This window comes from Camelus bactrianus, chromosome 10, assembly GCF_048773025.1.
Source record: "Camelus bactrianus isolate YW-2024 breed Bactrian camel chromosome 10, ASM4877302v1, whole genome shotgun sequence".
Classification (NCBI taxonomy): domain Eukaryota; kingdom Metazoa; phylum Chordata; class Mammalia; order Artiodactyla; family Camelidae; genus Camelus; species Camelus bactrianus.
Genome location: NC_133548.1, coordinates 2,800,592 through 2,813,523, shown reverse-complemented (window position 1 = coordinate 2,813,523; position 12,932 = coordinate 2,800,592). Strand labels below are relative to the sequence as shown.

At 60.1% G+C, this 12,932-nt stretch overlaps 1 protein-coding gene across 6 annotated transcripts in view; it reads right to left on the bottom strand.

The window, feature by feature from the left end:
* SHANK2 (SH3 and multiple ankyrin repeat domains 2) overlaps positions 1 to 12,932 on the bottom strand; it is a 497,686-nt gene that overhangs the window by 371,808 nt on the left and 112,946 nt on the right. For 5 of the 6 annotated variants that reach the window (XM_074371523.1, XM_074371521.1, XM_074371526.1 and 2 more), the window contains exons 7-8: positions 11,490 to 11,641; positions 10,328 to 10,495 (exon numbers count right to left, since the gene is read on the bottom strand). In XM_074371523.1, the coding sequence (XP_074227624.1) occupies positions 10,328 to 10,495; positions 11,490 to 11,641 (320 nt within the window). Of the gene's footprint in view, positions 1 to 1,344; positions 1,432 to 10,327; positions 10,496 to 11,489; positions 11,642 to 12,932 lie in introns of those variants that run through there. The other variant, XM_074371527.1, reaches the window with a different exon arrangement.

The window sequence follows — 12,932 nt, the reverse complement described above, 5'->3', positions numbered from 1 at the left end:
GGGCGGGAGCAGCCCCACAGTGTGATTTACCCTTTCCTGGGCCCTTCTAAGGGGTGATGTGTGATTTGTGAGCCAACAAGGCTCTGGGGTCAATTGGATCAGGCCCCCTTTTCCCTGAACCTCACTCTGAGCCTGTGTCTTCATGTGTAAACAGAAACCCTATTCCTCACGGGGTTCTCACGAGAGTCACGTGCATAAGGGACCTGAAAGGACCCCCCAGTGCTGCTCACAGGGAGCCGGGCGGCCCTGCACTGTGACCGGGCACTGCTGTCCCACTCAGGCAGAGGGTCCACCAGACACTGCTCGATGCTGGGGCAACCCTTGACCCGGGCAGCAAGTCTTAGCCAGCAGACCCACCCCATCCACCGCCACCTCCCAGACACCCAGCGACAGGCAGCGCGAGGGCGTGAGACCCGCCATCCCGGGGACGGGGCAACAACCTGGATGGGGAGATGTGAAAGGCAAGGAAACGGGGGTCCTGACCCCACACGGCTCACAGGGAGGGCGGGGAGGCACCCAGTGGGGAAGAAACAGTGGCCACACGGGGACAGGCAGCGGTGGGGGGTCGGGGCCGGGCTGCACAGTAACCAGAGGAAGGGGTGCTCATTAACCCTGCCTTTCTGATCACTGAGGCAGATCGAGGGAACTTGACCTCTGCCCAGTCCACGAGAAGCAGCTACACCTCGCCAATTAACACTGAGGACGGATGACAGGCAAGATATGGGAACCATACACTGGATGAGCTTAAAAAAAACAAAACCCCGAGTAACTCACAACCTCTGTGCCTCCCATAAAATCATCTCCTCCGTTTATAGAGCAGATCGTCACCATAGATACAGTGCTTTTACCTGCCCGCCCCCTCACCCCCTTCTTGGGACAAGAGCACCTGCATCTTCCTTCAGGGGCCACCCGAACCCGCTCCCAGAGGCCCGGGGGGCCGGCCGTGCCCCCGCAGCCGGCACAGAACGTTCTACTCCTGACAGACTGGGCTGCGGATGCCCATGCGGCCCTCGGGGCCCTTGACGACTGAGGCCGGAACATTTGCTGCAACGACTGAGAAAGTGGAATTCTCTTTCCCCCAGGATGGCCGGCAAAGAAGCCACAGGAGCCCAGAGCCGCTGGGCCACCAACACAGGGGAACAGAGGCGAGGGAGTCACAGGAAGGAGAGAAAACAAGACACACACACCCCCCCACCCCCCACCCCAAGGTGACGCCGCGTGAACCCCTTCAGCCACGACCACGCCTGGACTCCTTAGGACACAGTGTAGGCATAATTTTCATTCTCCCCTTAAACCAGTCTGAACTGGGATTTTTGTTCCTTCAATTTCAGGAGCCCAGCTCACCAGCTCCCGCCAAAGGGCCTCCAGGAGGCAGGACTGTGCCGCGGCGCAGCCGAGACACCCTGTCGTCAGCACGGAGGGGGCCGTGTGAGTGTGAGGACACTGAGCAACCAGCCTGGGCTCCTCGCCCGCCCTCCCTCAGTTAACCTGAAATCGCGAGGCTTTGCGTCACACCCTCGGGATGGCGCCACCCTCTTCTTACCAAGAGCCACAACAGGCTCAGTGCTAAGAAGGAAAACAGAGCTGTTAACTCTGAGCAGACTGCCAGGGAAAGACCCCCGAGGGCCTCCTTCCCGCTCCAGTCTTCTCTCTCCCAGCCCGTTGTTTTAAAACAAACAAAGCCAAACGAATTCAGACAAACACTGAAACAAAAATAAAACCTCCCCTAGCCCCACAGTGGTGCAGTGTGCCATTCACTCTTCTAAAGGATCCTCTTTGCTAGTCTCCTCTTTTGAACCACGGTTGTTACCTGACAGGAGCTGTGCTTGCTGGCGCGGCAGCCTGGTGGGCGAGGAGGGGTGAGGGGGCCCGAGGGAGGTGGCGGCCAGACGGGCCAGCAGCCGGGCTGCGTGCAGCGGGCTGAGCAACAGGCCCGTAGAGGAGGAGCAGGGAGCAGGCTTCCCACTGGTGGAGAAGGGAGCCACCAACGACGTGCAGGAGAAAACCAGAATGAACTCTGGGGACGGTGCCAGTAAGAGCACATGGTTTCCAACACAGAGAGAAGCAAAGACGAAAATGTGCAGACCCACGTGGACACAGGTCCCCAGCTCCCGTGCCTGAGACGGCCTGGGGTCAGCAGCAGCCCGGGAGTGGCGAGCACGCTCAACGCCCGGGCCTTGGGTCCTAAACCCCGCTCTGTGCTCCGAGAGACCAGGTCTCCTCAGGGAAATGGCCGACTCCAGCGCCGAGGCGGAAAAAGAACAAGATGAGCTTGGCACACCTTGCTGAGCGAGAAGCAAAGACGTGCTCAAGAAAGGATGGGGTCAGGGCCAAAGGACAAACAGGCCATGCTGAAGGGGCGCCCACGGGCCCCAAGAGGGACAACACTAACAGATCGTCGACCCGTTGAATGAACAGAAATCCACGAAACCGCATCGCTGTAAACAAGGGGACAGACAGACAAGAAGAGAGAGCTCTTCCTGGTAGCAGGCAGCCAACTAATTAGTGCGAGACAAGGACGGGGCGGAAAATCTCCATTTAGCAATTAATTGCCTAATTCAGGCAGGAAACTCCAGCGGACACCGACGCCACCAGGAGAGAGAAGGGTGAGAAGAGGGGTTTTCCCAGTGTGAAGACCCCAGAAAACACCAACCAGAAAGGGAAGCAGGAGCTGCAGTGGAGGCCCCGCCAAGTCCGCCCAAGCTGGTGGTCAGAGCGAACGTCGCCAGTGACAGCAAACGGCCACCACGCACCACCCGGGGGGACGCACTGCCGGAAACGCGCGTCCCTTCCCCGGCGCTCCCGCGGGAACGCGCGTCCCGCTTGTCATCGTGAGGGAGCAGCGAGCAAACCCAGTCTGGGGGACAGCCTCCCGCAGGACCAGCCCCGCCGCCTTCAACACAGTCCCTGAGAGAATCGAGGGAAGACGGATGACGTCTCCCAGGCGGAAGGGCTCACGCAGGGTCCCGGACTGGCCGCTACGACCATGAGGGCGATTACTGGGACAAGGGGAAAGACTCAGATGTGGCCTCTGGGTGAAGGGTATGTGGGAGTTCTCTGTCCTGTTCCCGCAACTCCTCTGTAAGCCTGAAATTGAAATAATAGTCACTCACAATTAAAAAAAAAAAAAAAGAAATTAGTACTTGCTTAACACAAAGACCTCAAAGCTTACCAAAGTAAGAACCTGTCCTCCCCCAAGATAAGCCGTGCTAACCCCCGTCCTTTTTTCTTTTAAGAGGTGTTGTGCTTTCTGGCCCTTGGGAGACAGATTAAAAGGACTGACAGCGCCAGAGAGTAACCAGAATGGAAAACAAAACAGCATGCCTCAAACTCGCTTAGCCATTCTGTCTGAGATGCCTTCTGGAAAACGCACGTCTCCTGCCTGCAAATCTCCGGGCACGTGCACTTGGAGGCGGTGCCCCACGAGATCTGGGATTCACCCCAGCTATGCTGGGTGTCCCCCGTCACAGGCCAAACACGTAATTTGCGTAAATTAGGGACAAGGGTGCTCCTTCCTTCAAGCGCTTCACTGCCACCTGCTGGACACCTGTTGTGATGACCCTTCAAGCCTGAATTTACAGCAAATGAAACAACGCCCCCTGGGGTTGTGCAACTCAACTGGAGCAATGCGAAGTTCACTGCGTTGCAAATGTTTCTGCTTGGTTCGGTGCCACAAGCAAAATTATCTAAGTCCCCACCACACAGGCATTTCTCCTACAACATGTGCTTTGCAACGTGAGCTGGAGATCGCACAGCTGAACAGTCAGACTACAACGGTCGTCACCCCAGCTTAGGCACCGGCAGGCCCCTCACCCAGACACATGAAACACTCCATGCCCCGCGGAGCCACTGGCTGCTCTGTGGCCCTGCGTTCCCGGGTCTTCAATGGCTGGCGGTGGTCATGCTGGCGGCCCCACGGGGAGTCAGGGGACTGGGCCATGAGTGTACGGACTGCAGCGCAAACCACAAAAAGTGGGTAGTTCTGCTCTGATCAGTGTTGTGGCCTGAGCTCTGTTCCCCAAATTCGTATGTTGAAACCCTAAGCCCCAGCACCTCAGAACGTGACTGCATTTGGAGATGGGGGTCTTTAAAGAGGAGATTAAGGTAAAATGAGGTTACTAGGGTGGGCCTGAATCCTACATGATGAGTGTCCATATAAGAGGAGATCAGGACACAGACACACACAGAGGGACACCACGTGAAGACCCAGGGAGAAGACGGCCATCTCTACGCCAAGAGAGGCCCCAGGAGGAGCCGGCCCCGCCCACCCCTGGGCCTCGGACTCCCGCCACCCCCAGGACTGTTGTCTGAGCTGCCTGGGCTGCGGGACTTTGTTACCACAGCCTTTAATAAACCAATACAATCAGTTCAGGTCAACTACTTTGTGAGGTTCAGGCTGAAAAGTGACATAAGAGATGTGATGCTTAGAATTCCAAAAGGAAAGGTCCCAGTATTTTGACGTCTAAGGGGATGCCCCCCAGCTTTCCCCATGGACCCCACTGCTTTAAAATGTGATTTCTGGATACAAGAGGTCCCTGAAGACTCAGCTTAAGTCACTACAGCAGAACACGGGCTCTGACTGAGGCGAGGAGGTGTATCCTCCACCTTGGTCCCGGGGCCATCACCGACGCCCTCTCCCTGTGGCGTCTCCTCTGCCCTCAGCCCCAGGAGTCGGGGCTGACTGTGAAGACGGTGGCTCGGTGGTCCTCAGTCCCCCTGGAGGCCCACCGTGAAATGCGACCTTGCTGACTTCTCCAGAGGGAACGTTCCTCATCTGGGCAGCGTGGGGCCTCAGGTGCAGATCTGACCCCCAGGTCAGTACAGAGCAGACCCCCAGCTGCATGGCTCAGCTCTCCCCGCAGGGCCCCAGGGGCTCAGTGGCTTGAGATGTGGGCTGGGAGCAAAGGATTGGGTCTGGAGTAACAGCACGGGCCAGGGAGGGGCCCCCAGGCTCTGGTCCTTCCACCTGGCAGCCGGGGGATCCAGGCTCTCAGATCCAGGGGTCCTCATCTGCAAAGATGCAGGTAACAGCTGCGTGCTGTGTCCACAGTGAGGCCCCCACACTGATGGCCGTGAACTGGGCCACACTAACCCTCCGTAGGCATTGTGGGAACGCCATCTCCAGGCCCATTCATGATGCCTCCACCCCAGGAGGCCAGTGGCGCTGTTCCCTGACCTGAGGCTACATCTGCCCATCACTGTGGCCTGAATGAGATGCCCACTCTTGTTAGGACTGGCCACTCCCGGTGGGGGCCGTCGGAGCTCTCAGGGGCTCTCTGCCCAAGCCTGTGCTCCCGTTGGTCCCAGCTTCCGTGGATGCGGTGTGCACCCCAGCTGTCAGCACCCCAGCTGTCAGCACCCCAGCACACTAGGAAAACCCTAAGGTAAAGGAAGAAGACCAGAGTCCATACTGGTGATGCCATGCCTTCTGGAGGTCAACCCACCCAGCCAACATGTACGCAGGGGCGTGGAGGGTGCTCAGATGCACAGCCCTGCCCTCGAAGGGCTGCGGGTACCCCTGGGAGACGGTAACACACACAGCACCCACACAGACTGGGAGCCACACCGTGCTGTGAGCGCCATCAGCAGACCTCCCGGGGGCCTGCCCCCTTACCGTGGGGTGAGGGAAAGCACCAAGGGCCTGGAGCCCAGGGCTGAGGGTAAACGGGGGTGGGAGGGGGTGGATGGGGGTGGGGGGTGAGCCCAGTGAGAAGAGGGAGGGAGGAGAGGAGCAGTAACCAAAGACTGCAATTTCCTTAGGGTTAAAACCCCGCATTAGAAAACAGTAAGCAATAAACAGCAACCACAACAAAATTAAGATCAAACGATAAAACGTCCTTTAAAAATTGTTGCAGAAATCAAATGAGATCTGCATGAAGGCCTGAGAGCAAACTGGTTAAGTGCTCTGACTGTCAAGTACCATTTCTTAGAGACAAAACCAGACACTCCCCATGATGAGGACAGCAGGGGCGTGGCCAGATGGTGGTGATGGGGTGTGGCCAGGGGATGAGAGGAGGGCGTGGCCTGATGGTGATGGGGTGTGGCCAGGGGATGAGAGGAGGAGGATGTGGCCAGATGGTGGTGATGGGGATGTGGCCAGGGGATGAGAGGAGGGCGTGGCCAGATGGTGGTGGATGGGGTGTGGCCAGGGGATGAGAGGAGGGCGTGGCCAGATGGTGGTGGATGGGGTGTGGCCAGGGGATGAGAGGAGGAGGATGTGGCCAGATGGTGGTGGGTGGGGTGTGGCCAGGGGATGAGAGGAGGGCGTGGCCTGATGGTGATGGGGTGTGGCCAGGGGATGAGAGGAGGATGATGTGGCCAGATGGTGGTGATGGTAGTGTGGCCAGGGGATGAGAGGAGGGAATGGCAAGATGATGACAATGATGATGATGGTGGGGGCGTGGCCAGCACTTACTGAGCACTAACTAGATGCCAGGCACTGTAGTGTGTCATTTAACTGTCACAAGAGCTTTATGAGTTATAGCTCAGCAAACTTTAGACATTAGCAAATAAGCTCAGAGAGGGTAAGTCACTAGCTCAGGTGACCCAGGTCATGCTGAGGGGGCTGTCTGCAATCCCAGTCTGTGTAATACTCAGCCAAGTATATCCTACTGACAATGCAAGAAGGAAATCTCACTTATCTTCTAAAACAGAATCAGACAAAATCTCGGAGGGAGGGAGAGAGCGAGACGCCCCACGTGGGCCAGTCACGTGGGCACAGCTGTGCATGAAGGCGTGTGGAAACACCAGACCGGCTCCTCTGCCAAGCAGCTGTCCTCTCACTGGGGACGGCCATCCCCCCAGGGCCTTGCCTTGACCTCACCAGTAACATATCCTCGAGTCCCGAGACAGCCAAGCCCACGCACCCTGAGGTCGGAGCAGGGTGCCAGGCGCTGCGCAGGTGGGTGTAAATGCTCAACAGCTAGACTGCAGGGTGAATCTCCCTGGCCTGATGCCCACGTTCCCGGGCTGCGGGGGTGCATCTGGGTGGTTTTTACTTCTTTCTTGATGCTTCCTCATATTTTCAAAGAACTGTATGTTGAGCAGGTGTTTCTTTTGTAATTAAAAAAATTTAGGGTAACATGAATAACAAGTTTAAAGATCCTTTGCAGACAGCAGTTCTAAAGAGCGCTCTCCCAATATCAGCCTGCAGGGGGCGCACATCCCAGTCGCAGGGCCTGGGGGCCGAGTCTTGCTCCTTCCGGATGAAACCCTGGGTGCCCAGCACCACCCGGGGCAGCCAACCAAGCGGCCTGCAACACCTGCGAGCAGGCCGGCTGCGGGCAACTTGACCCCTGGAAGGATGGGCGCCGGCCGGCTGGGCAGGAGCTGCCGGGTGCCACACAGAGGGGCGTAGACCCCAGAATTCCGAGGTGCTTCCCCAAGAGGGCCGGGCCAGAGTCGGCCCAGCTGGGTGATGCAAACCCGCCTGCCCTCCATTTCCTTCCGCCACAAATGCGTGTCGTTAGACGGGTGGCTTCTGTCTGAAAGCCCTGGAGGCCAGACCAAGAGCCAGGCTTCAGGCGGGACCCGCGCTGGGAGCGAGCCCGGCCCGGGCAACCACCAGCCTGTGGCCTTGGGCGACCACCCCTGTGTCTGGGCCCCGCTAACTCGGAGACCAGCAGTGTCAGCCAAGGTTGCTGCAGGAGTGTGAAAGGATGGCGAGGACAGCGTTTGCTCAGTGAATGTGAGCCCTGACGGAGGACGACCACCTGGGGAGGGCAGCTGTGTCCGGACCCTCGCTAAGCATCCCCTCCTGCGGTCACAGTGGCCACAGGTGAAGACCGCAGGCTCCCCCAGTGGCTTGGTTGCCAGCGGCTTCAGCAGGACTTGCGTGAAAAAGAAGCCGGCCACTAGAGGGCGATGCACGGCCCCGACGGTGATGCAGGGAATGGATGCACCGAGAGTTACTGCCTCTGAGCTCCAAATGCAGTGCCGGGCTGGGTGCAGGGGACCCTGGACGTTGGTGGCTTTGCTGCTGGACGCTGGGAATCCACACGGGGTCTCGGGGGCCAAAACCACGGCAGGGAGCCAGCTCTGCAGAAAGCGACCCTCCACGCCCCCAACACTCACCGTCACCCCCATCTCTGGGTGGTGCTCCCAGGAGCCAGGTGAGGCAGCCACGACGGCCACCTGCATTAGAAGGGGGGTGGGACTCCAGCGTGGGGCCACCCCAGTGAGAAGTGGGGTGAGATGTTTGCCTGGTTGGGAAGGGAGGAGAGAACGGAGCCCAGGGGCTCCCCGAGGTCGGGACACGGGAGCTACCCCGTGGAGACACGCCGCTGGACTCGGGGCTGAGCTCACTCTTTTCTTGTGTCTGTTTCTGCTGCTCCGGCATCTGGGGTCTCGGTGGCACAGGAGGGACAGGCTGCCCTGCCAGGGAGTCAATTCCTAGAGAAAAGGACTCCGCCTAGAGCACAGCTCTCAGATCCACACCAACCATGCAGTCCTTGCGGCCCCTGCACTCTCGGCTCTCACACTCAGGGCCCCTCACGCTGTCCAAACCCCACCCCGGGCAGCCCCTGGGCCCCAGGGATGCTGAGGTCACAGTCTGCTGGTCCTGCCAGCCTGTTCCCCACCTCGGAAACCACAGTAAAGACCCCTGCCCCAACAACGTCCTCTGCCTTCCCCGCGTGGCCTCCTCCTGGGTCTGTGAGTAACACGCCACCTCTGCACAGGCAGCCGTCTCCTGCTGGGTTGGCCCCACCAGGCCTGAACAGTAGAAAACCTACATTTTAACGGAGGGGCTTGAGAGAGGATGCCCGGCAGGTGGAAATACAGCGTCCCTCACGATTCTTCCGAAATGTGCTGATAAAACTCCCATCTGGGCCAGGGAAGGTCTGACGTCTGTCCATGACCAGGGGCTCCGTCCCCGAGCCCGGCATGGTCCAGGCCCCGCCGTCCTGGGGACTCAGGCACGGTCCCAAAGCCGTGACTGCCCAGGTCACCCCCAGCAACACCTCTCCCCGTGTCCCTGTCAAATTCCGCATTTAAGGCCATTTTAACCTGAATTCACATTATTGGAGTTCAAAAAGAAAACTGCAGAACAGCAAAAGTAATGACGTTTAAAGGACGGACAAATCTAGAGAAAAAACACCACCGGCGTTTCACACGGGCCGGCCCGCTCCCAGGCTGCACACACACCTGGCCCCGTCGCGTCCGGGGCTCGGGGTCGAGGGAAACCTGGACTAAACGTCTCTGCTCCGTGCACACTCCTTCCCCAGGGACGGGGGCACAGCTCTCAGACATGTCGGTAGCTGGAACACCGGACGTGGAGCTGGCCTTGCCTGGCTCTTCCTCTGGACGGGCCCCGGGGACACCCTGCTGGTCCCTGGCTTCTGAGACTCACAGCTCGGCCTCAGGCCCTGGGTCAGCAGCTGTGACGCAGGCCCTGAGGGCGCTGCTCCCCTGAGGGCCCGCCCAGGGCATGGCCTCGGGGCCCCTGGGAATAGCTTCACAGAGGTCCCCCCCCCCCACCCCGACACACACACCCTGCTCATACCACAGGCAGGAACTGGACGCTTCTCCAGGCTGCGGGGACTCTGAACCAGAACCGAGCACGAGAAGGCTGGGCGGGGGGGGGGGGGGGGTCCACCTGCTGCCGCACCTGGGCAACCCCCACCCTCCGACCACAGACCCTGCTCAGACGGGCAGGTGTGTAGGCTCACGGCAGTGGAGGGAAACGGACGGGTCACGGCCACATAAAGGGCGAGCAGGAGAACCATCGCAGCCGCCTCCTGGTCCGGCCTCTGCCCTTGACCCCTTGGACGGATACGCCCCCTGCTCTCCCAAAGCCACCGTCCACCCTCCTCTGCCCGCAGACCCTGACGTCCGCGCCTGCAGCACCGGGCTTCCTGGTTGGCCGGCTCTGCCGGGGCTCAGCCAAAGGGAAGGCGGGAGAACGGAGAAGCCAGGGCACTTCTTCCCCGTGTCGCAGTCCCTGCACCACACGGCTCCCCCGGGGCTCCCTCCTCCTCACACACCTCCCCCTGGGCTCCCTCTGCCTCACTCGCTCTCCCTGCTTCCAGGAATACAATCCTCTCTTGCCCTTGGTCCATTAAAGACGCTCCCTCTGAGCCACCAGGTGGATTCTGTTTCTGCCAGGACTGCAGCCGACCTGCCCCCAGCCCCACCGCTGCAGGTGGGGTTTGGAAACATGCGCCTTGTGCACAGAAGTCAAGCCCTGTGCTAGGTCCCCTGTGCTCACAAAGCCCCCGGTCCCATGCTCTACCGGGGCAGCTGGGACAGCGGGCCCCCGAGTGCCCTCGGCTCCCAGGGAGGGGCGCTCGGCCAGCGGGGTGGCGGGTGAGGGGTGAGCCCCGCGCACCTGGTGGATCTCGTGCCAGCCGTTCTCGTCCTTGCAGCTCACGGCCGCGTGCTCGTGGAGGAGCAGCTCGCAGCAGCAGGGGTCGCCCCCGACGATCGCGGTGTGATACAGCGGTGTGAGGCCGTAGCTGTCCTTGTAATCCGGGGACGCGCCAAGCTCCAAGAGGGTCTGAAAAACGCCGAACGCTGCAGTCACGTGTCTCACGGCCCCTTTCTCAGGACTGAATCAATCAAGAAGAGGGCCACGCGCCCCCAGACCACGGGCACCCAAGCCCTCAGTTCCCATGCTTGGCTGGCCTCTCAAGATTAAGGAGGTCCTGACTTCAGACATTGAAGTTTCTGGCCCTGAAATGGCACCCGGTCCCAGGCATGCAGCACACGCTTACACGTCCGGGAGACGTGGAGACGCTGGGCACACGTGCCCTCGGGCACCAGGGAGACCTGCCCTGTCCGGCTGATGCCCTGTGTACCAGCGGAGAGCAACATGGGGACAGAGACATTTGGATGGAAAAGGTGTACTATTTAACCCAAAAGTGCAGCGTAAACCATCTCAGTGTGCATCCTGGAGGTGCTGAAATAAGAAAGCGTCGCCATGAACTCTTGATTTCCCAGGAAGCCAGGTGATGAGCGCAGCCGCTGTGAAGCTAAGGAGTCCATGACGTTACAGTAAAGCACCGTGTTGGGGGTCAGCCCGCAGCACTGGGTCCCCTCCCCGCCTCTCCCCGACGGAGCGGGCTTGGGCACGTGCCCTGCTGCCTGGTGCACCACAGGCAGAGCCCGGGCAGGTGAGGATGCTCAAATCACAGCGTGGGGAGGGGGAGGGAGGTGAGGTCCACCCCCCACAATCGGCTTCTGATGCCGGGGGCAGCGGCTGCAGTGAGGTGTGGGCTGGGTTGGCAGCCTCCTCCTTGGAGGGGGGCGGGTTTCAGCTGAAAACACGCGCCCTGTGGCTGGAACAGAGGAGAAAGGTGACTTTCTGTGAACAGTAGATCCTAAAAGCCACGTCACCAAGGAGGGAGGTGGGGAGCCAGGCCACTCTTGCGAACACCACTCTAACATGATCCGGCATCACCTCGGGGGCCGCTGTGGGAGGGGAAGGGGGACGGGGCAGGCGCCGGGATCGGATGAGGGGGCGTCCCCGGGGAAGACGGACCCACGCTTACCTTCAGGGCCGGCAGGTTCCTGGTGCGGGCGGCTTTGTGCAGGGCCGTCATCCCATCCTTGGCACGGAAGTCCAGGTGGGCCCCGCCGTTTCTCAGGGCTTTGATCATCTCCCCGGGGTCGTCCAGCTGTGCGGCTAAGGTCAGCGGAGTCTCTAGGGGCCCAAACCCATGCATGTCAGAGCCAGCACGTGGGCGAGAGCAGCCACACCCCTCACTCCCTCACCAAGTCCAAAGGGCTAAAAGCGAGTTTGAGGAATGGACCCCCAGGTATTACGGCTCCCACCCACCTGCTGACGCCAGGGCAGCCAGCGTGGCTCCGACGACCCTCAGGACAATGACTGTGACTCTTGGGGTCATGTGCAAATCAAAAGGGGGACGGAGGCAGGGCTCAACACCACTGACTAGGGGGCTCTGAAAAGCTGCCCCTGCGGCCTTTGCCTCGAGGACGCAGAATCCTGCAGCCCCAGTAGACGCCCCGGCACGGGGAGCAGTCGGTCAGGGCTGCAGCCTAAGATGCGAAAGGCAGGCGTCCACCTCTTCATCTCAATTATGTGATATCTACTGGCATCTTAGTAAGATACCAAGGTCTGAGCAGCAGGGAAACAAACATAACACAGAGTCGTGCCCCGCCCACAGAGGACTCCCTCTGGGCGAACATAGACCCGGACAGTCATCACGAAGGGACCGGACCAGCACAACGCACGAGGTGGGGCGGAAGCCCCAGGGACGGATGGCTGCCGCCAGCCTCCGTGGGGAGCAGGGTTGGGAAGGGGCCCCGCACCCCGCGCAGACGGCCCTGGACCAGCCTGCAGGTGCGGCGGCTTCGACCTCCGCATCAGACTTCTCTCCTTACCCGCAGTCTCCCTCGCACGCCGCCATCACCGGCGGAGCAGAGCGCGTTACTTTGATGTGGTTAATTTGAGAAGCTCTTAAATTACAGAAAAGGGCAAAGAGGGATGTGACAGTGGCAGGTTCCCGCGACCCAGAAACACGAACAGTGAATAGCGAGTCATTCTGTCTTCAGGTGCGTTTCGCGAGTAAGAGAGCCGAGGCTTCTCACGTGGGGCTGAGCCCCTTCTGACGCCCATCGCGGCCACGCCACCCTCCATCCCCAGGAAAGGCAACTCGTCACAAATTTACATTGACCCCTCCCATCGACTTAGGGCCCCCACGTCCTGGTCTAGGAGCAGGCACCGTCCTGACTGCTTTCTAGACTCGCCGTTGGGACCCCTCTGTGCCTTGGTTTTTCACGGTGCGACGCGTGGGCTTAACCCACCCCGTGTAACTAGTCTGCAGTCTGCAGTGGGTAGACATGCCCCGGCGTGTGTGTGACCCCCGGCTTACACGTCCGCTCCCCAGGGGAACGGTCCAATGTTCACGAGTGCCACTGACATCCCTGCTGTATGCCTACCAGAGGGGCCCTCTCGTGCAAGGGCTTTTTCT